General features: G+C 30.8%; 1 protein-coding gene across 1 annotated transcript; it reads right to left on the bottom strand.

Annotated features, from left to right (window-relative positions):
* Positions 1–1,121: 1,121 nt before the first annotated feature.
* Positions 1,122–21,280, bottom strand: LOC145316355 (uncharacterized). The gene is made up of 5 exons (XM_080156797.1): positions 20,705–21,280; positions 18,808–18,927; positions 3,677–3,810; positions 2,320–2,481; positions 1,122–1,813 (listed from the first exon to the last, which is right to left on the bottom strand). The coding sequence occupies exons 1-5, from the start codon at positions 21,080–21,082 to the stop codon at positions 1,543–1,545; spliced, it is 1,065 nt and encodes a 354-aa protein (XP_080012923.1). The 5' UTR covers positions 21,083–21,280; the 3' UTR covers positions 1,122–1,542.
* Between the last annotated feature and the right edge of the window lie 1,955 nt (positions 21,281–23,235).

Here is a 23,235-nt window from a genome sequence, read left to right as displayed (position 1 = left end):
TTTTATACTTACAGTCCAAAACCTTGCAAAATTGTTATAAAATGAAATTCCACAATTAGGTCTAGATATTTTATTGGCCATTTAAAATTTTAAAAATACATTTTAGTTGAACTCTAGTTTTAGTTGACAAATTATTAAACATCATGTTGCAAGATAATTTTTTGTACTCTATACTCTACTATGTTATTATATAATTTCTCAAAATTAGAAAAATCATGAAACAATTGGACAATTCCTATATTCTTAGGATCTGTGTCTGTCTGTACCGAAGAATCTTGCTACCCGCTCAAAAGAAGTGTTTCATTTGGGAAGAGGACCTACACCCTCCAAAGATAAATCCCCCCTGGAAAAATAGCTTTCTAGCCGCTAGTTAATTCATAAGTTGTTTTTTTTTATTATAAATATTTGTCGACTATGGTTGGATCCGCTGCATTATTTTAGGTCAAGCTGCGAGCAGCAGGAAATTGAAGACTTACTTGTGGTGCCGGCTAAGGGGTATCAAGGCAGATGCAATTTTAAATTAGTTTATTTAAGGCAAGGAAAGCCATTATGGCTTCGAGTAGAATTTAGTAAAAAGGTTTTTTTGCAAGGTTAGGTAAGGTAAGGCTGCTCCACGAGCAAAAAAAGTATTTAACCATTTCTTATGCAGAATTGACGCTGCTTTAAACGTGAAATTATGTCGTCTGTTGATCCCTTAGAGTCTATTTTCCCATAGGCTTCGATCAAATTAGATCGTCTTTCTGTAGACAATAACGGGGATGACAAACAGCAAAAATGCGAAGCTCAACAAATCAGACCATAAGACTAATAAACATAAACACTTTTTGATTTTTGGGACGTACTGAAATTTTAAGTTTTTATTTTAAAGATGCTTCGTTTCTTCATCATAATATCATAATATAAATGGTTGAATTGATTGATAAAAAGTAAGCATTAAATTGGACGTACAGTCTTTCTGGGATACTATAGAGTTGCTGCGAATACTAAATAGAAACTTATTGTTACGAAAATTATCATTTAAAGATGGATATTGATAGGACAATTCTTACATGCTTAATCCGTCAGCAACTGACCAACCGACTCTAAATGTAGAAAAGCTTCACATTCAGAAAGAAAAAATATGTACTAGAAAAGTTTATTATTAATAATAATAAATACTGCATGATAATAAAAGATCACCGAACCTAATAATAATAATAATATTCCATGAGCTTCACTTGAGATCAGTGTTTATGGTTTTATTTTGTGTACATTCTGTTCAGCTGACCAACACTTGCTTCTTCATTTACATTATTTTTCATTATTAAAATGCAAAAGTGTAGATTTGTTATGGATTTTTATTTGATTCTATTGTATTTTTATAAATCAGATGAGTACACATTTCACAAATTTAGTCTTTCACACAAACTTGAAACAAGTATATAAAAGTTCACAGCGTTTTTGTATTGCTTCGGGGGGTAACACATTAACATATATTTCAGCCAGGAATATCATCAGTGAAAAATAAATAAAAATGTCTAAATAAATTTATACACAAAATAATCACACACGTTGGATTGTAGCTGCAATTATAAGTGGGACAAGACATGTGACAGAATGAAGAATGTAGCTGTTGGCGGCGGCTGTTCTGGCAGCTGGGTTGGAGTACAGGTGCAGCTGGGACCTGGCCGCCTCAGCATTCAGCTCGTTCAGTCTTGCCTTCTCTCTCTTCTGCTGTATCTGGTGCTGGCAGCTGTCGGCACAACTCTGGCGGTCAGACCAGTCTGAATGCTCGGAACAATCCACAGAAGTGCTGCACTCCATCCATTCACTTCTTAATAACAAATATAATATTAAATATTGATCATATTTAATGTATCTAATTTAATATTTATGGTTTGGTTAATTCGATTTTGTAAATCAAAGTTTGTGTTATTTGTTGATGTGTATTAATATGAACTTTAAGCAGTTGGGAATACGAAACTAAGTCATTCAGTTAAAAACATAATTTTATATTTCTGTATAAAACTTGTATATGATAATCAGTGTGCACAGTGTGCTCAGTTTGAAAGATGTTTTATTTATTAATATAAGAAATAAAAATTTTAACATAAAAAAAAATGTTAAAATAAACTTGGTTTAGCGCTTCCAACTTTTGTAACGTTTTAAATCGAAAATTTTTGACCTATAGATAAGTAAATGTTACCATAGAATATAGCTTTTCGAGACTAATGAAGAAATTCCGAAAAAATATTAAAGCTGCCATAGAATCCTTAAAAATCAAATTGACGCATTTTGCTCAAAATGTCTAGCAGATTATATGATTGTTGAGAAACCTACCTTTTATCATGATGAAGACTGTGTATATGTTGTAGACAGGAGACTCCACACTTGATCTGGTTGTTGCAGATTGTCTTGAGACAATGGTTGGAGTGGCGGGTGTCACTCGACTTCTCCTCCTTCCGTATGTGCTCCCACACATCCTCATCCGCACATTCCAGTCTAAATTATTTTTGAAAATTTAAGGGGGGATGTTGTGGCAATGGATTTAGTGGATGTATTGAAAAATTGTTGTCAATTTAGGTTCCTAACATGAACCTTATTTAATAGTCAGTTCATTCATTCAGTAGGAGGGAAGAGGTTAGAGTAAAGGGGGTTGACGAGGGTATCGTTATTTTAGCCAGCTGCGAGTATCACTTTATTAGAGTACATGAAAATCTGGTGCTTCATCCAAGAAAAAATATATCGACTGCTGTGGCATGCATAGGGTTTTACAAAGGGGGTGTAAAACCTTAAAGACTTTTTGATAGATACTTAATTAGATATTCTTTTAACAACTTTTTATCTTTTTGGCTAATTACAACATAAAACTTTCGAAATATATTCATATTTATACTTTTAAATGCCTAATTTAGTTTTTATTCTTCTAAAGCTTTTAGCTTGATTAAGATAAAAGAATGTAGGTATTCTTTTACTTTATAAATGTACAGTTCTTATTATGTTATAGGAAGAGTATCTAACTTTAATATGATTGTATCTTTGATCTTATAAAATTATATAATACGAGTATGAAAAATTTAATATAAAAGAATTATACGTAAAATGTGATGTCAAATTGACATTTATTTGACAGTTTTATTCATCGTTTTCACAAAACTGGAAAGTTTCTAAACATTTTCTGCCATTCAAATCAAAGTTTTCAAACAATTCAAATGTTTTACAAAATCAATCAATATTTTGAAAACAAAATATTAATTTTTTGCAAACTTTTGCATATTTTTGCACTCAAAACTTGTGCCAATTTTACACAAATAATTTTATAATGCGGGTTTAATTTTTATATATTAGTAAAAATATATTTGAAAAATGGTAGATTGAGGTTTTTAGTACTGCTGAATTACACAAACGAGAAAAAATGTTAAAAATAAACAAATTTATGTCTCTAAATATCAGGGCTCGGCAGCCGCATAACCGCCTTAAATTCCGAAAAGATGGATTGTCTGTTTAGGAACACGTCTAGACATCCAGCTGAATTCTAAAGTTATAATATGACGATTTCATGGAGTCTTAAATGCGGCTGACGAGCCCTGCTAAATATTTACGCATAATAAAAACTAATTTTTTAATTTTTGGATTGTTTTCATAGGATTTAACCTAACCAAATCTAGAAAAAAGCTAGGTAGAATAGTCAAGTTACCTGTGTTTAAGAAGATCAGTTCCATTGTAAGAGTTAGTGGAGCATGATCCAGCTATTGCCTGCGCCCACACCCTCCAGCTAGACTCAGGTAAACTGCCAGACACGTGGCTGGCACAACCCTCGAAGCAGTCAATCTGAAAATTAATAGATATTGAAACAGGATTAATTATGTATCTTATATCATTCTAATAAATTTAATTATAAAGAGATATATTTTATTCATATATACATCCATGGATCTAAATGGATAAGACAATTGCCAATAAATTGATGTACATCCCCAATGATAGTACACAAAATTACTCGTTACAATTAGTGGTTGAAACGTTTGGATACCAAACTTAAAGACCAATCAAAATCCATTAACAGTCCCCAAGTTGTCAAGCGAATAAGAAAACCTTTGGAAACTAGTGTGATAAAGAGCCCATTGTCCCCTTCCTTCCTGAATTACCCCACGGTATATTACATACAAACCGACCAAACGAGCTGGAAGTAATAAACGCGTAAATTAATCAAATATCAGAATTTAAAAAAATAATTTTTAAGAAAGTTTTTCTTTTGGGAGTATAAATAAAATTTATAATTCATAGATTGTCAAACGCACAGATAAATGAAAATAAATATAAACTTGTTCTAATAAAAATATACACAAGATTAAAAGGAAATTCAATTAATGTAGAAACCAAGTTGGTTTGGTATCAGTAAGAAAAGCCGCAGGCAGGATGACAGCATATTCAGATACCGCAGAAATTAAGGCCAAATATTCCGAGTTTAATTAGGCAGAATCAACATTATTACAACACACACAAATGTAACCAAACTGTCTTGACACATATATAATTATACATATAAAGGATGTAGAATATAAGTGGATATTATGACAGGGGGAAAAATTACATCAATGTTGGTTGCTTTTTCCCCTGTTATTTATGGTCAGTTTGTTTAATCAGTAGGATCGGAGGAAATAGGGTGAAAGGGGGAGGGGGAATTGCTTTTTTAGCCCGCTGCATATTCTATTCTATTAGAGAACACGAAAATCTGGTGTAAGATCCAAGTAATAATATATCCATTTACATATATGTGTTTAAGTCTCGACCTAATTTTCTAATTCTATTTCATGTTTTTTTTAGCCTTTTCCTTTAATTTTGTTCTTTCTTGTCTCTTTTTTTAGCAATGACAATTATGACCAGAAGTTGCGCAGCCATAAAATGCTGTCGTATTTATAAGTGAGGCTTTTTACATCTAGGATTGGTCTATCTGTAACGTTACAATCGGCCTTTCGATGTCAAACGTAGCAACTCTATAATCCTTACCAGATAGTCAGTATGTTCATGATGACAATGTATAGCTTTTTCTAAAAATTATATTTTTAGCTAATACATAAAATACATTTTTTTGTGTTATTACAATCCTTAAATGATTTCACAAATTACTAGTAGAATTATTCGGAAAACAAGGATGACAACATCCATAAGTAGCGAAGCACAAAAAATTGTGGATGGGAATACGTAGAAGTAGATTTAAAGTGTATTTATTAAAATCAAGAATAGATTTATTGGAGAAAATAAACACGAAACCTTGTTTTATTTTGTATGATGAAGACGGTTAAAGTAAATTACATACTAGATGCACATAACGATGAAAAAAATATTTTGAAACTGTTAATGCAAAAAAGTTTTAAAATTAGACCAAAAATACCAAAGATATGGGCAAATATGTCAAACATATAAAAATAGCCAAAAACCTGCTAAAAGGCAGTTTGGCCGCCATTGTTTCTTTTTTTAAAACGCCAGAAATTTAATTTTAATATCTTTAACTAACAAATTTTTAAAAATTGGACCATAAACACCAAAGATATGGGTAAAATTGTGAAAAATATAAAAATAGCCAAAAACCTGCAAAAAGGCAGTCTGACTGTCATTGTTGTTTTCTTCAAACGACAGGAAATTTAATTTTGATATCTTTAACTGAAAAAATTTTGAAAATCGGACTATAAACATCAAAGATATGGGGAAAAATGTGAAAAATATAAAAATAGCCAAAAACCTGCAAAAAGGCAGTCTGACCGTCATTGTTGTTTTCTTCAAATGACGGGAAATTTAATTTTGATATCTTTAACTGAAAAATTTTTGAAAATCGGACCATAAATACCAAAGATATGGGGAAAATTTGGAAAATATAAAAAAATAGCCTAAAACCTGCTAAAAAGCAGTCCGACCGCCATTGATGTTTTATAGTTAATTGTGCTCCTTATTGATGGGAATGTTGTCAAAAAATTTCAGCTCTCTATCTTTTATAGGAGCCGAGAAAATCACGTTTCCCCCAATTCATTAATTACGGACGGACAGACGGACAGACGGACAGACGGACGGACAGACGGACAGACGGACGGACAGACGGACGGACGGACAGACGGACGGACATTGTGAATTATAGAGTAGCTTCGCCACTAAAAATTATGTGTAACTTTCTTGGAGTCTAATAATAATTAGATTTTAATGTGACATTAAAGTGAAATTCCGTTTAAATTCGATAATTTCCTTCATAATTACATAGTTAATTTGCAATATAAACAACCTGCTGATTTTATTTTCTTAATACTGACAGTTTTAAGTTAAGTAAATGTTAGGAAATACTTTTACAAAAGATTTAGTGAAAAAAGATAATCCTATTTAGCATTAACAACTTTTACATTACAGAAAAAAACACGGATGGCAACATCTAAAAATAATTCAAAAGTTCAAAACAGCCGGTTTAAAAATGACATACTAACTTTTTTTATACAAGTAACGAAGAATTTTGTATTTCTATTTATTAATTGATATAGAAGACTAGATTGACGAAAGCACTAAATCTAACTGCAGAAAAGCTTTGCTCTTAATAAGAACTCTTTTATTACATAGAACAGATCTTACATAGTTCAGCAAAGGGGGGAAATAAATATTTCGTTACAAATAATAAAAAGTGGAATTTTAGGGTTAGAATACTTGAGAGTTAGAGAGAGGGAAAACATCTATCACCGATATTATATGAAAAGGGTTAAAGAAAGGTTTACTTCATTTATAGAAAGATGTGTTTCTACGAATTAGCTGAGAATTAAATTTTTTAAATATTAATATTTTATTTTAAAAAAATATGGAAACATTATAAATAAAATGTTTGTCATACATTTTTGAAACAATTAAAAATGATCAGTATTGAAATAAGATATTATATTTTATAGCATCCTGTTATAATTTTTTAGTTTTTTTATTTTGAGTGTTTTTTTCCTGAGAACTTAGCCGTTATGTATTCATACTGTGATGAAGGGGGCGGAGAAAGGGAAAATTAGGAGCACACAAGGTGGCAAGGGACATTGAACTATTTATTACACTAGTCCCCAAAGTTTTATAATAACATTTTCTTATTCGTTGGCTTAACAGCTTTGGGGACCTTTCTTATATTTGGGTTGAATGGTTCATTAAGTTTAGTACCTATACGTTTCAACCACTAATTGTAGTCTACAGAAGGAGTTATTTTGACGATTATATTTTGGGATATGCATCAATTTTTTGGCTATTATCAATCCCTGAGGGAGGAGCACACCACCTCTCAAACCCAGCACAGCAGTCATAAACATGGAATAACAAGACTATTGTTTACATTGTGAGCGAAGGAGGAAAGTTTTGAGGCCAATCTGTCATGGTGATCAAGTTTTAACACAGAAATGTTTGTACATAACACAATTAGGAACATTTCATGTTATTGCAAAATAACTTGAAACTAATAATCACTGTGGAACAAATGTTTCATCGAGAAAATAGTAAAAGAGTAGAATAGTTATTTCTCGTATTATAGACAGCTTTCTTCGGCAATTAAAATAAAAACATATACGATTAAAACCAGTTTTATTATGTTAATATCCGTGAAAAATAGTCTCAAATACGAAGCTACATGATTTTTCACTATGGATGAGAACCGGTTCTAATCCAGCGGATATTAATCGGTTTCAAAGTCATACTGGAAAATAATACTATATATACTTGATTAGTTGAAATTAAATCTAATTATAATGTCACTAACTAGTGGCTCCGAGTCTAATATCTAGGGCCTTTAGATTAGGTAGTGAAAGGCGTTTTAAATATCCTAAAAATATCCCTTTAAACATATGAAGCCACACTGAAAAGCATCAGTCAATCGGACCAGACATTCAAGAGATCTTTTGCTTTAAACAAAATAACCTAATAACTTTAAATGTATTATGTATTTCCTTGAAAAGTACTAAAATGTTACAACGGTTGGTTAACAAAGCAAAAGCCCAAGAGCATTTTGAAAGTAAAGGATGTGTTTCTTCTTTCTCTATTTTCTTCAAGTTAGGGTTTATCTATAATCTAATCCTTTTATGTTCTTCCTATTTTATCAATCTTTCACAGAATGAAAATCTTTCTATGGTGAAGTATCTTTACAATTTGCCAAATTTTTATAAAGTTTAGATATATTTTAAATGGATATAGAATATACGTGGATATATTGACAGGGGAAATTTACCGTCAATTTAGCTTGCTAATATTGACCTAGTTTATTGGTCAGTTCTTTCATCTACTAAGTGGTGCGCGAATGGGGTGTTTGGGAGTATCGTTAATGTAATGTTACTTGATCAGAGTACATGAAAATCTGGTGCAACATCCAGGTAATAATATGTCGATTGTTATTTATACTTGTTTAACTAAAAGCAAAGAAAACATAGTTTAATATGTACCTAATATAAAATTAATGCAATAAATAAATTGCAAGCTAGTCAATTATTGTTTAAAGTGAAGCCTTATTTGTTTTCCTTTAAATATATTCTTTTAATATTTATGTATTCTAATTGTAACATGAATGCATAGGGAAGTTGGAAAGCTGAACAAAAATGGTCAGGTATGGTCAATTATAGAATTTAATTTTTACTTTTAAAAAAAATAGATCAAATATAAAAAATAAACTGAGTAAATTACGACTTATTGGTAACTTTAAAAAGTAGAAGTAGCTCAGAAGTCATACCTTTACAATGTAGCAGCTATGATACTAAAAAAAACATAAAAAGCTATAACTTATGATTTTACCCAACTAAATATTGACAAATAGGATCGTGCAAATAGGGGGGCAGTCCTAAGAGAAAATAATAACATACTTATAAGGAAAGGCTACCGTACCTACCCCACTATATATAGTAAGGCAGTCAGGGATCTAAAGGGATAAGACAATGGCCGATGATTATACACAAAATTACCCCCTCTATAGATTACAATAAGTGGTTGAAACGTTTGGACTCTTAACTTTATTGAACCAACCAATACGATTTCAATAAAAGTCCCCAAAGTTATGTAGCCAACGAATAAGAAAAGGTTATTATAAAACTTTGGGACTAGTGTAATAAACAGCCCAGTGTCCCCTGCCTCCCTGTAAAGACAGTAGTGTGGGGCCCGGGACTAAATGAGTTTTTAATTTTATATTTAGTGAACTGTTGATGTGCTTGTGCATGATGGATGATATGATTTTACCACAATTACACGGGATATCTCACACCTGCTAATGTATGGTGTACATACGAACAGACAGATTTATACAAAAGTGTCGATTAATTCGTCAATGGTAGTTTTCTAAATATTAAGCAGAGAAAAAAAATCTGAAAACTTACATAAGAACCAGTTTTTTCATAACATTATTTCAAAGAGGAACGTATTGAAAATTGGATTTTTTTATTGACATAATAATTAATTGAAAATTTGCAGCTTCAAAGAAACGCCTGATTTAAGGCCCTTCATAGGAAATAACTCAGGAAAAAAATATTCAGGAAATTTGAATTACAAGGAAAGCGATTAGATTTAGATCAGAAAGTTTCTATTTGATTGGTTTGTTTGCTTGTTATTAGCGAAGCTACTTTAAAATTACAGATTAAATCATGAATATATGAAAAAATCAAAAATTTATTAAGTATTTGTGTTTGTTTCATATTTTTTTATTGAATCCAAAACTTTACTGAAAACACCTATTTAACGGTTCAAACTAAAAAATTATCTATAAGAAATAAAATATCTGCGAAATCGGATTATCAAACAACTGGCGGCTAGCTGATTCTTTGAATATAATTAGTACGAATTAACGATGAATATTTTAACATTTAAGTGCACCCGTTTATTAGCTGCTAGGTTGTTATTATAAGACGACTGACCAAGCCGTGGCTGCCGAGCCTGTATTATGCTTACATAATTGTAAATTCCCTAGAGATAATATAATTATTTCTAGGTAAATGTTGTGTGATGTTCAATTTACCAAGATTTCGTTACTTTACTTGATTGCTAAGTTGAACATCATACAAATGGATACATTATTACTTGGATGTTACACCAGATTTTCAAGTTCTCTTAGAAAGTGAGAATCACAGAGAGCTAAAATAACGATACCCTCTTTACCCAATCCCCTCCACTTTCAGTGGATGAGCGAACTGATTAATAAATGAGTTCAATGTTAGCAACCTAAATTAACAATATTTTTTTCCATGACAAACTATCCACGTACATTCTATATCCATTATCATATCATATATGTTATATATAAAAGCGTAGCTTTCCTACTTCATTATACGTCCATACATTCTGTTTATGTCAAGACTTGAATAAATATGCTGTTATTCTTGTTCTTATTACATACAATATATTACCCAACATTTGACTTGATAAATAGTTCCCTGATAGTTTTTAATACTTAATGCTTTACATATTTTTTATTATGATACTTAATGGTTCTTAACCTTTGGTAACCCATTTCTTATACATTATACTTTAATGTATAATGTATGTACATTTAAAAGCTACATTTCCATAGCGAAAATGCTTAATCTAATAAAAGATGGGGGGGGGGGGGGGAAGTTATTAAGCATTTTCTAGGCATAATACTAAGCGGCTGCTCCCATATACTTCCAAACGGCTGCTGCAAGAACCAACCCTAGGAAATAGCTTAAATCCACCACAGGACCGGTATGTGTATACCCTTAGAAGTGCAACATTGTCGACACCGAGATCTTAAGCTTCAGACAGACGGGCAAACGGACGGACAAACTTCGTAATGTAGATAAGAAACTCTTTTAAAACACAAATATTATTTGATTTAGAAAGAAAATTTAAGAACGTTGTTGAATTTTCCCCATATGCTTAAAATAATTAAATTAGCGACACAAGATTAAGCAGGATAAATAGGGAAAAGAAATAAAATTAGAATATTTCTTTTATCAAATAAAATCAAAATTTAGAAAAGTTTTGGGATGTGATGTGACAATGTGACAGTGTGTAGCTGATGCAATTTATTTCTTTCATTTTGTTTTATGTCAAAAACACATTTGTATCAATATTTATTGAGAAACCTTATCAAATATTTTTCTTATTTCACAGAAAAGTTTTTTATGATGATTACCTTTTACAGAATAAATTAATTGGTTTAATTTTTTAGACAAAAGAATGTTATATTTTATTTTGTTTTATAAAGAAGAAGTTTTTTTTCTTTCTTGAATTTTTTAAACAAAAAGAAATGTACAAAAAAAATAACCAATGAATCGTGTGATTCTCCAGAAGCAGCTTATAGTGCCGATAAAAAAAATGACGCCATGCAATACAAATGATAGGCATATATTTAATCTACCAATGGTAGCCCAGTATGACCTCATTTCTTATAAACACTATAAGCAGCTTCGTTTGTCCAGTAAGACCACGAAAAGGACAAGTCTTTAATACTTAAGAAATCTTGACATTTAGTTCCAATCAGAGGGTGGTTTTGCGAAGCGCTTCCGACAAATTTTAAGGCATTCATACTAACGTATATACTTATTGTAGTATAGTTGCTAAGTTGCATATCCTTATGTTTTTTTTTGCATAAAATTTATCTTCACACGTCATGCGAAGAAAATGAATATAAAGCCTTGAATTTATTTTTCATTAAATTTTCTCCCCATTGAAGAATATGTCAATCATTTTAAGCAAATTGCGTTGCATACTTTTTGCAGTTTTTTAAATGAAATAAAGTGATAGGTCTATTGAAGATATTACACGAGATGCTTTTTAATTTAGAGGAAATTCACTTTTGCCTACAACTTTAAAAAAAAAGAACAGAAAACGAAGTTGCGAGTTTCGTCGCATTTTCACAGTAGCTTTTGATAGGTTATTTTGGGTTAGGTTAGGTAAGTGTTAATGTTTGCCCTGTAGGGTTAGAAAATAGGCCCCGCAGGTTTAGAGCCCTCCACAAAGGCTAGAAATAGGAGAAAAGCTAGTGTGAAATTACGACGAAATCCGAAACTTCGTTTACTTAACAATAATATCATTAATTTTTGCTCTAGCATGCAAAAATATGCAGTAAATTATTGCTTTATAATATTTTTAAAGACGAATATGCTTTCTCGCCTTGGTATGTTGTTAATACCCAGGGACAAAGGAAAAGGACAATAAACGATAAATCATTCTGCCCCCGAAAAAATCCTATTTTTGATTTAATTATCGATAGTAGGAAATAATTTTATATGAATTTTACGGCCATTATCCTATCACATCCCATAATATACGTTTTTGCAACAGAAGAATTAAAAATGATTACCATAGATTTTTTTTAACTTTCTAAAAATATTTAAAGCAAATAAAATTTGAGGCTTTTGAAGAGAATATTGTCTTGAATAAAATATGCACTGCATATTTAGAGTTTTGATTGAAAATATTATGATGTGCAGAGTAGTGCATATAATATTATGTATGACTTGTCTCACTGGTTATGTATGTGTGTATGTAATTCTAAGCCATTGTTCCTGGCAAATATCTGCAACTGCCTACATATTAACGATGATATCTAATTGGAGATAATTTCTTTTAGGTAGTTGGTGGATTGATTAGAACCGGTTCTCAGCCATACTAAAAACTCATGTATATCATCGAATGACAGACAATTTTCCGTGGATAATAAAATAAAAATTATAAAATTATTACCAGTTTTGGTAGCTTTTTCTTCGACTCCTCATGGCTAGCAAAACTGGTTACAATCTTACAATTTTTAATTTTGATATCCAAGGAAAGCTGTCTATAATACGATGCGATGAATAACTATAACAGATGACTTTAAAGTGAAGGAAAAATGCGGGAAACGGTGTAATTTTAAAAGAAACCGCGGCCGCCAATCCCTCTCAAATGTATGTACATGCATTTTGACCTATTTATTTGCATTGCCATCTGGTAGAATGTCAATACTATTTCAGAGAATGGTTGATGCCAAATTATTCCCCGCATAATGTAAATAAAGTATGTACATAAGAAAAACATTAAAAGCTAAATCTATTTTTGTCTTATAGATATTTAAAAAACAGGCACTAATACAATGGATATATAGAATATACGTGGATATTATGACAGGGGAAAAATGGTCGTCAATTTAGGTTGCTAACATTGACATCATTTATTGATCTGTTCATTTATCCAGAATGAGGGGAGGGGGTAAAGAGTTGGATGGGATCGTTATTTTAGCCAGCTACAAGTTTAACCCTCTAAATATTTTTCTCTGTAAAATTAAACAATTAATGATTAATGAAGGCGGGTCTTCAGAAAAAAAGCCTCGCAAAAAAACTAACGTAAATACTTAGTTTTTAAGCAGCTACATTGAGTCAGGGAGGAGGGGAACTTGGGCTGTTTATTATTGTAGTACCCAAAGTTTCATAATAACGTTTTCTTATTTAGTGCATTAACAACTTTGGGGACTTTATTGAATTTTGATTGGTTATTATTTATTATATTGGGTGTCCAAAAGTTTCAACTATTGATTGTAATCTACAGAATGGGTAATTTTGGTATCATCATTAGGGAATGGGATATTTATGAATTTATCGACCATTGTCTTATCCCTTTAAATCCCTGACACTGAATAATCCTTTCATGATAGATAAACCTAGCTTTCATATATTCAACAAGGCAAAGTATTTTCTTATACGAAAATACATACTATTCGCCTCTATCCTCTAGGGGCTTAGCTCATAGGGGGGTTTGGGGAGAAACTTACTAGAGTTAACATTTGTTTTGTTTTTCGTCTCTTTGGAGAAAACTTAGTTTTGTAACGTATCTTTAACTACACCCAAACGGACGTAAAAACAGACAGAAAACATTCCACTTTATTATTAACTTTTTTAAAAACCGCAGTGGATTTTTAGCATAACTAATAAAAAGTGTAACAACAATTAGGCTTTTGTTTGATATTCCTGAATATACCTTATAAGAAAATACAATTTCTATATTATACCAAGTTAATTCAATTTTGCTTTCTTTGTACCGCAATGCCAGAAGATAAATCAATAAACATTGCATCAATTGTAAAACATTTCCGGTATAGCTTCGAAACCGATTAATATCCGGTGGATAAGTACCAGTTCTCAGCCACACTGAAAAAGCATGTATCGTATCATAATATATCCAGTTTTTACGAATATAAAAATGTACAATCATAATATAAAAACCAGTTTTGTTAGCCCGTGTCTTCGGGAACTCGGGGCTAACAAAACTAGTTTTTATCTTATAAGGTTATAATTGTACATTTTTATATCCGCGGAAAGCTATTTATAATACGATGCGATAAATAATTTTTCCTATTATCACAAGTCAACATTGCTAGAAAAGAAAACTTTACTTGTCTTACTTAAAATGGTAGCGCAGCTATATACTAAAGGCCTTTACGTCTGTCTTTACGTCAATTAGAGTAACTAAAAATAATAACGTTTTATCTTAACAAAATGTTTTTAATGTGAAGCTTTTTATAGGGCCTATAAAAAGTTATATCATACTGGCCTGCCATTGGTCAATTGCCATTATTGGTCATTTTTATAGTATGGCGTAATTTTTAAATAAAATGTTGCTTGTTTCTTTTATGGAAATAATCATCCTTGTATAAGTTTAAATAATGAATATAAAGCCAACTTATCTTGAATTAAAATATCGGTTCATTGAAATTTGAACCATAATTAAGGCCGCACGAAATGTAAAAAGATTTTATTGCAGAGTCTTTAACTTTAAATGAAAGGATAAAGAGAGTCCAACAACTTTTCTTTCTTCGCAAATTTCCAACCTAATAAAGGTTCAATTGTTCTCAAAAAAGTTCAAAGTTCTTTCAACCCTGTTATAGAGGAAGACTCTGGACAAGGATAAAAATATGTGTAGGTTGCATGGCAAAATAAGGAAATTTATTTCATTTTATATAATTTATCTTTTTTCTATTTTAATCGAAGAAATGATCCTTATTAAAACAAAGCGAGTCAAATATCATCAGCTTGAAGTATTAGTAATACAGAAAGAGAAAAAAAAATGATAAAAAGAGGGAGAGAGAGAGAGAGAGAGAGAGAGAGAGAGAGATAGAGAGAGAAGGGGGGATGGAGAGAAGAAAAAAGAAACAATAGTAATAACATTTAATGGGAAAGAAAATAAAAATTATGAGATAGGGAAAAGCACTTGATGAAAGACAATTAAGATCAATAATGTACATAAGTAGCGCAGAAATTTAGCTAATGAATAAAAACATTTTAGGCTAATATATTGCGGACAGTTAGGTTATATAAAACAAACATAGATCTTTCAAACTTTGGAAATGTGTAAATAAAAAAAACAAGTAAGTTAAAAATCATATAGTCTATCTCTAATGGACAAGCCCGAATTATAGAGTAGCTGCTGCTGCACTACTAAGAAGTACAGCAATTGTTGAATAAAATAAATAAGTAGAACAATACAATTTTCTACCCCTAACACTCCCCCCCCCCCCGCACACCATCAAAATTCATGCAATAATAATATATAATATTGAGTTTCATACATAACTAATGCATTGTCACTTTTTCTTTGTTTTAAAACAAGATCCTGTTTATCTTTTTCTTTTTATTTTGTGGGGAAATTAGTTCAAGTGAAATATATATTCAGAGAATAGTGGCTTCGGCCCTTAGTTTTGAAATATAAGTTAAAGTTAGGTTAGGTTAGGTGGGGAGTATAATAACTTAAAACCAACCCATTTATTTGCTGCAAAAAATACTGATTTATTCCTTTCAAATCACTTTGCTTTTGTGGAGAAAGAGGCAATAACATAAAACCACCCCGAGACATCCATAAAACTTCCCTGAAAGAAACAACTCTTTTGGCAGGATATTATACTTTAGATATAGATGCTATTAGACAATATTAAATATGCCCCTAGCCTCGATGCTATGTTCTAAAAACACCCGACGTGTATGAAGCTTACAATTTTTTTAGGAATTTTAAATGTAAGTTAATATGTATTATTTGATTGAAATATAATTTGAAAATAAAACAGATCTTGTTTGTTTTCAAAACATTCTTGTTTTAGACAAAACATGATAATACACACAAAAAATATCAACAGCAACAATATTTTAAATCAAGAACATTAAACTGTTATACGTGATATTAAAAATAGTTGTGTGAAAAAAGGAAAATATGTTTTAAAAATACAGAAAAAAAACTTTTTTTGTTTTTCTAAAGAAATATCTTTCCATGAAATACACATTGGGCTAAAAAGAAAATAAATTGAAGATCAACACCAGATGAAAAGTACGTCTTAATATAGGTTATCTATAAAATTCAAATTTAGCACTAGGATTTTAAACATTTCAAATATTTTTCTTGGCCAAGAAAAAGTGGTATAAAGTTACATATTTTGAACAATTTTGTGTTTGTTTATGACTTAAATGGATACCGTTTTCTATTAAAAGTTTTATCATTTGAAAAAATGAATAGAATATTAAAAAAAAACAAAAGATTAGGAAATAGGGTGGGTTCATATCGGAATTAGACAAAGCGGGGATATGCAACAGATAAAATTAACCTTAAAAACATTTCTGACCGAAAAAGAATTTTAAAAAATTGATCGTTTTAGAACACGACCATTTAAAAATATAATTCATTACTTATTAGTATGCAAAGACGACATTCAAAAAATTTTTGAATCAGAACTATGGCTTCATGGTGCTCCCTGGAAAGGCCTTGAGGAGCTGAATCAGGAACTTTTGTCCGTTTCAAAATATCTCGTTCCTAGCCTTAGAAATCACTAAAAAACCAAAAAATTTTAAGGTTTGTTGAGAATTGTCCAATTTGTAGAGGTTTTTTAGATTTTCTCAGGCTAGGAACGAGATTTTTTGAAACGGACAAAAGTTCCTGACTCAGCTCCTCAAGGCATTTTCAGGGAGCACCATGAAGCCATAGTTCTGATTCAATAAATTTTTGACTCCCATTTACAAATACCTATACAATTGAATGTCTGGTCGTCAGCGGTTTTAAGACTTAGGATAAATTTTAAATCACCCAGAGGTGTATTATATCTATATAAATTGAGTGCAGATCCCCGCTTTGGCCTCAGAAAAAAAATGTCCAAAATCGACCCACCCTATTAGGAAACCTTGAATTACAAAAAATCAACAGACTTTTGTGCTACAATCGAAAAATCTACATATACAATTGCATGAATGATATCTGCGACTTATTTTGTATTCTAGCACAGAGTGGAAACTTGGCATCTAACATTATCTTTTATTCTGAAAACAGATTGCCCCCAGAAAAATACTTGGACTAAAGAAGTTATCAAAATAGGGAGTCAAACACTGCAGCCAAAAAAAAATAAGGCGGCTTCTACCCAAAAATGAAAATAAAAATTCATTGAATCATTTTTAAATTGTAAAACCTGTACATAGTTGTCATAAAATTTAAGCCATTTAACAATTTTGGAAGATAATTTATTATTACAGCGCAAAAAATGAATTAAAAATCTTAAAAAACGATAGAACACCATTAAATGTCCCTTGGGGGTTTGAAAGGGTGAATATTAAGGGGTGTTTTTATGGCAATGTATGATGATATAGTACAATAATCTTTTACTTAAACATACAATTTACAAATATTTTAAATATTTTTAAAATATCAGTTTATTTTTTTAACTTTGTGAAATGCTTTTATTTTTTTCTTTAGCTTTATATAGGTAACTTAACAAGAGATTTATACATTTTGAATAAACATGACATTGTATAAAAGAAAAAGACTTTATCTAAAAAGCATTAACAATCAAGGAAGACTTTTAAGTTTAATGCATAATTGTTTTTTTTAGAGGCCATGATTCTTAAAATTGTGTATGAATTTAAGCGGACCTGAACTCCTAATTATGAATTTTTTTGATAGCTCGTAAAAATTATTATTACCCGCATTTCAATAAAGATAGAGATCTTAAGATAAGATTATGGGAATAATAAGATTAATCCATAATATTCATCTAATCACAGTTTTGAAGGACATACATTTGATAATGTTTTCAATATTTCATTTAAACCGTGAGTGGGCAGAAGTGGGTAGTTACGCCCCCTTAAAATAAAAATAGGGAAGGGAATTCAGTCATTTTTTTTTGTAGAGAATGTCCATAAATCGCAGAATATGTCACCTTCAATAGATGGCTTATATAATTTGTAACAAACAAGAACAATAAAAGTATTTTTGCTGATTATCCTATTCGAATACACTTCTTAGAATTGCCTCGCTTCAAAAGTAAAAAAAAAAATGAAAATCATTGTTGAAATGAAATATGAAAGTGTATCGATCTATAGATTTTATTCGCCGTATTAATTTTGAAAAGAAAAAAAGTCCAACTGTCATCAGTTTTGTCAATATACAACACAATTAAGGTTTCAATTTTAAACCATTAATGTTAAACCAAACAACCTAAAACAATTAAACCTCACAATTGAAAACTTAATATAGAAATGTAGAGCAGAATGTGTTAGTGTTTAATTTTAATATTTTTAATATTTATTAAGCTTTGGATATATAAGATTAAAATATAAACTAGAAATGTAAGATTTGCAAAAAAATTTACTTTTTAAAATCTTGAAATTAAGATTAATATACACGTTTTCTCAATCGTAGGCTAAGGCTTAAAAACATTGGGTACTCTTATTAAATATTGATTGGTTAGTTCAACTCCACTATTAATCCACTACTTTTTACTATTTCACCATCATTTGGGATGTATTATACATTAATTTATCATTGTCTTATCCCTTTAGATTCCTGTTTTAAACACAGAAATGAACGATGATATAAAAAAAACTGTACCTGATGACCCTGTTCAGGTTTGATTGACCTGCAGGCTGCCTGCATACAATATCTGGCGATATTATGGTGGGGTGAGATCTTGTTGTAAGCTGAATAACATGACTCCATGCACATAAATCTTTAACAAAATATATCATCATCATCATCCGTTTTTGAAAAATTTCCGTCCAGTATAAAAACACAATTAAAAAGTTATGACTTGGCCCCAAAATTAGAAAACTAATAATTTATCTTGTGAATTTATCATCGATGTGTTGAAAGTTATAATTTATACGATTTGAATCTAGAATAGGCAATAGTAATGAATTGATTAAACAGTGTTGCTATACATCAAACTCCTGCTATTTCGGGGGGACAGGGGATAATGGATCTTAAGAAAAACTATTTACCTAAGTTTTTCACTTGTCTTAAATATTATGTTACTCGCCACTACACACCTAAGGAAGGGGGGGGGTAGATTAAACCCTCCACTTTCAATTTCATTATTTTTTTATTTTTGGAGGCATAACCCATCCATGGACCTATTAGAAGTATTAACATAAAGAAGAACCATATCAGTTAAGCAGTAAATGAGATTTTAAGCTGTAGACAAACATCTTGTTACTTTTAATGAATCATTTTCGCCTTCTTCGGTCTCTTGTAGCATGTCGTAATAGTAACTAATAAAGAATAAAATGTAAATAGAAATAAAGTATTTTTTCTTCTGGTGTATTATCCCTTATCCCTGCTAGTGCTAACTGATTGCCAAACTTCGGCCTCACTTGGGTTTGTCTTCAATTAGTTGGAATATTAAATTTATTACAAGAAAATTGATTAAATTTGAAAAGTTTTAAATATTTTTCGAATAATCTACAAAAATAAAGAAAGTTTTTTTTTATTATGTATAAAGATCTTATTAACTAATGAATTCATAGAAAAATCCTTTTCAGAGAAGCTTTATTTGGTTCTGAGCAGGTTTTCATCTCTTTGATTTATAAATCAAGGATACCCCTTTAAAGCTCTTATTATAACTTAAGACTCCTTTGAATAATTAAAAACTAAAAGATAAATTTTTATTGGCAAGATTAAAAATTGTTTATCCACCCACATATAATTTTTATAAGCAAAGCATTTCTATAATTAGGGTCTGTCCGTCCATAATAGATAGGTAGCTCTTTTCATTTATTTGGACATGTTATGATTGTCCTATAGATTTCAAACTTTACATAATGATTCCTATATTATGAATTCAACAGTTTTTCATCAAATTTACGTACAATTTTGTCAAAACTTATACATTTATATTTTGCTTATTCATTGTTTGTCCTACCTTTTAGGAGCTTTGCTTTTATGGATGTTGTCATTCTTGTTAAATTTAGCTGAGTGATAAAACTAAAGTAATACTTAAGAAGATAATATTTGAAATATAAATTTGATCTGGATTTCCATCTTGGATAAGCCGCTAGATTTGTATCAACGTAAAAGCTTTTAAGATAAAGTCATTTTCTTCACAATTTATCATTTTAACTGGTTTTAGACAATTTTCTAAATATTAGCAATTATATAAATGTTTCGGGAATTTCTTTTTTTTAAATATGAATATATTTTTTTTTAAATTAGTAACTAATGACAGAGAGAAATCACCATAAGAAAATACATTTTGCGTCCACCTTTTCCAAATGCAAAAGAAACAGAATATCGTTTTATAATTCTTGTAAAATAGCAATAAATTTATAATGATTAGCAATTCTTTAAAAACAAATGCAGAAAAACATGCCCAACGTTCTGTCCACAATTGCAGCCTAAAAAAATAATTTTATGGATATAATACAATTTGAAATATGTTAAGAAGTCATGAATTAAATTAATGTTTTAATTTCATCTTAATCAAATCCAAATGTAGATGATATATTTTCCTGTCTTTATATTCTGGAACTTTGTCGGCCGGAAACTTCCTGCCGCACATACCGGCACAGGCCGACCATAAAAACTCCTTGTGGAACTTGTTCTGATTGAGAGTGATGGCCAGAAGGCTGCAGTCACCAGAGCAGCTGCCAGCCACAGGATCCTGGCCAGGAGCACCCCACTCGCCAGTGTAGGCAGGACCACACAGGTCAAACTGGCACTTGTCCTCAATCAGGAAGTTTCCCAGAAACGGCGGCGAATCCTTGACCGCTGTGGATTTAGAACCGTGGTGGGAGGAATCCTGAACCACGCTAACCTTACAATCTACACTGGCCGTTAACAAAATTACAAGAAAAATTTGGTTCAGGTAAAACGAATATTTGAGCATCATTTTTAACAGTTTTTTTTGTATTTATCACTTAAAGAATGTATCTAATTTAATTATAATACGAGTTTTTAGAAATTTTATATCACAATAATAAAAATATTCTTTAAATATGTTTCTTAATTCACTTGGTCCCGAATTTTCATGGTATTAATTTTGTAAGTACAGATACCTTCTCTAAAAGAGCTTCACATGCGAATGGGAAATAAATAATGTGCACAAAATTGTTCTTCAGAGAAACGGGAGGGGTTGTATAAATAAAAGGGATGACTGGTAGTATTTTGAGGGAATAAAAAAGGGAAGAGAGTCACGTGGGGTTACTATATTAGAAAGGGAAAAGGGAAAGGGGAAAGAAATTATGAGTCGGACATTGTAAAATTCACCGTCTTCTTATTTCTCCTCGCAAACTTCCCCTCCATCTCCCTTTAACTCCACCACGTTATATCCTTACACAACCGGCTATTGCAGAGTGTTGAACGGGTTCATATTAAAGGGAAAATATCGGGCTCTTCTTGAAAATATAGTAGTGGTTGTTGTGACAGACATATAGACTTGGCGTTCGTTTTATATTGCTGCTTTTATCCTAATATATCTGATTTGTTTTGTTGAATTATAAAAGAAACTTTGACACGGGTAATCAACATAATAGAAGTGGGACTCTCTTATCCTGATATAAGAATCATTATTAAAGCAAAACTTTTCTATATTTTGGGCTGTTCCATACGTATATGTATCGTTATGGTAGGATTTGATTATAGGTAACACATGTTAGAATCGGCTTATTGATTTCAAACATTGATGATATGGCTTTGAATTAAGGTCAAATTTAGTTTCGTTAAGGAAGATATTTTTGATTTTCTTATTATATACATTTACAAAGTCGAGTATTAATATGAAAAAATCATCAAATAAATTTTAAACTCTAAAATTGTTTAGCAAATAATCAATTTATTTCTATGCTTTTTGGCCTAAAGATTCAAAGCAATTAGTTTGATTTAAGGTTTTTTTAGAGAAGCTACTCTATGATTATATTATCTAGTAAACAACTTCTCTTTCATGTTTATTTATTATCATCCTTGTTATTATTATTATTATATTATTATTGTCTCCTCTCTCCCACTTGTCACAATATAATAAAACAAAGTTTTATAACCTTTTACAACTCTAAGCTTACCAGGGAAAAGTTAGACACAATGAAAAATAAAACATTTTTAGCAGGGCTCGGCAGCGACTTAATTTTAGCGCGGATTTTTAAAAAAGAGAAGGTTAGACTAAAGCTCATTGAAAAGGCAGTTTCGTCTGCGAATTGTAGGGGGGAAAGGACGGCTAGATTGCGACTGCCGATTTTTCGTTAATCGGCAGCTGTAACTTATTTTTTAAATTTCGGCTGACTCTATAAGCATGAGGCTGTGTTTAAATTCTTGCCTCCAGTCTTGATTAACCATGCATCCATGGATGCATGATATGGATTAAAGTAGGGAGTCAAAGAAAAACTACAACTAATTCTTAATTTTACAGCACCATAAAAATGCTTTAAATAGAATGAAAGAATACAGACATTACTTTATACTGAACGGCTTTGCAGATGGTTTACATATTTTTCAACCTTTAATTATATTTTACTTGAATTAAATTCTATCTGTTTTTCATTGGGTTCATGACATTTTTAAAGTGTCGTTCCTTTGGCATTTACATGTACATTTGTCACATGACAAATTCAGTTCATTTTAGCCTTAGTCTGTATTGTCACATTATAATAAATATTTGACCCTAGGAATTGACTTTAATTAAGTTTTTAACACCTGTTTGTAAACCAAACTTCCTGCCCATTAACCATTGGTAGTAGCGAAGCTACTCTATAATTCTCAATGTCTGTTCGTCTGTTACGTTTCTATAGACGGCTAATTTTATTGTGAAGTTTCTCCTAATAAATACGCATCAAGATAATATCTCACATGGTTTGAATTTAATACTCTGGGGGAGTTTTCATTTACTCGGCTATCATTAAAGATAGATGGATGAATATTTTTACGACTCCACTGGCGCAAGTCTACATTATAATTCACTTTCTTTAGCTGCTTGTCTTTAATGCTTGTAAGGATATTTGCTTTCTAATAAGCGTCCGAAATGATATTTTCATGATTTTATGTGAAGCATCT

This window comes from Acartia tonsa, chromosome 4 (assembly GCF_053477335.1).
Source record: "Acartia tonsa isolate MP-2025a chromosome 4, ASM5347733v1, whole genome shotgun sequence".
Classification (NCBI taxonomy): Eukaryota; Metazoa; Arthropoda; class Copepoda; order Calanoida; family Acartiidae; genus Acartia; species Acartia tonsa.
This window is presented reverse-complemented; position numbering and strand designations above follow the sequence as displayed.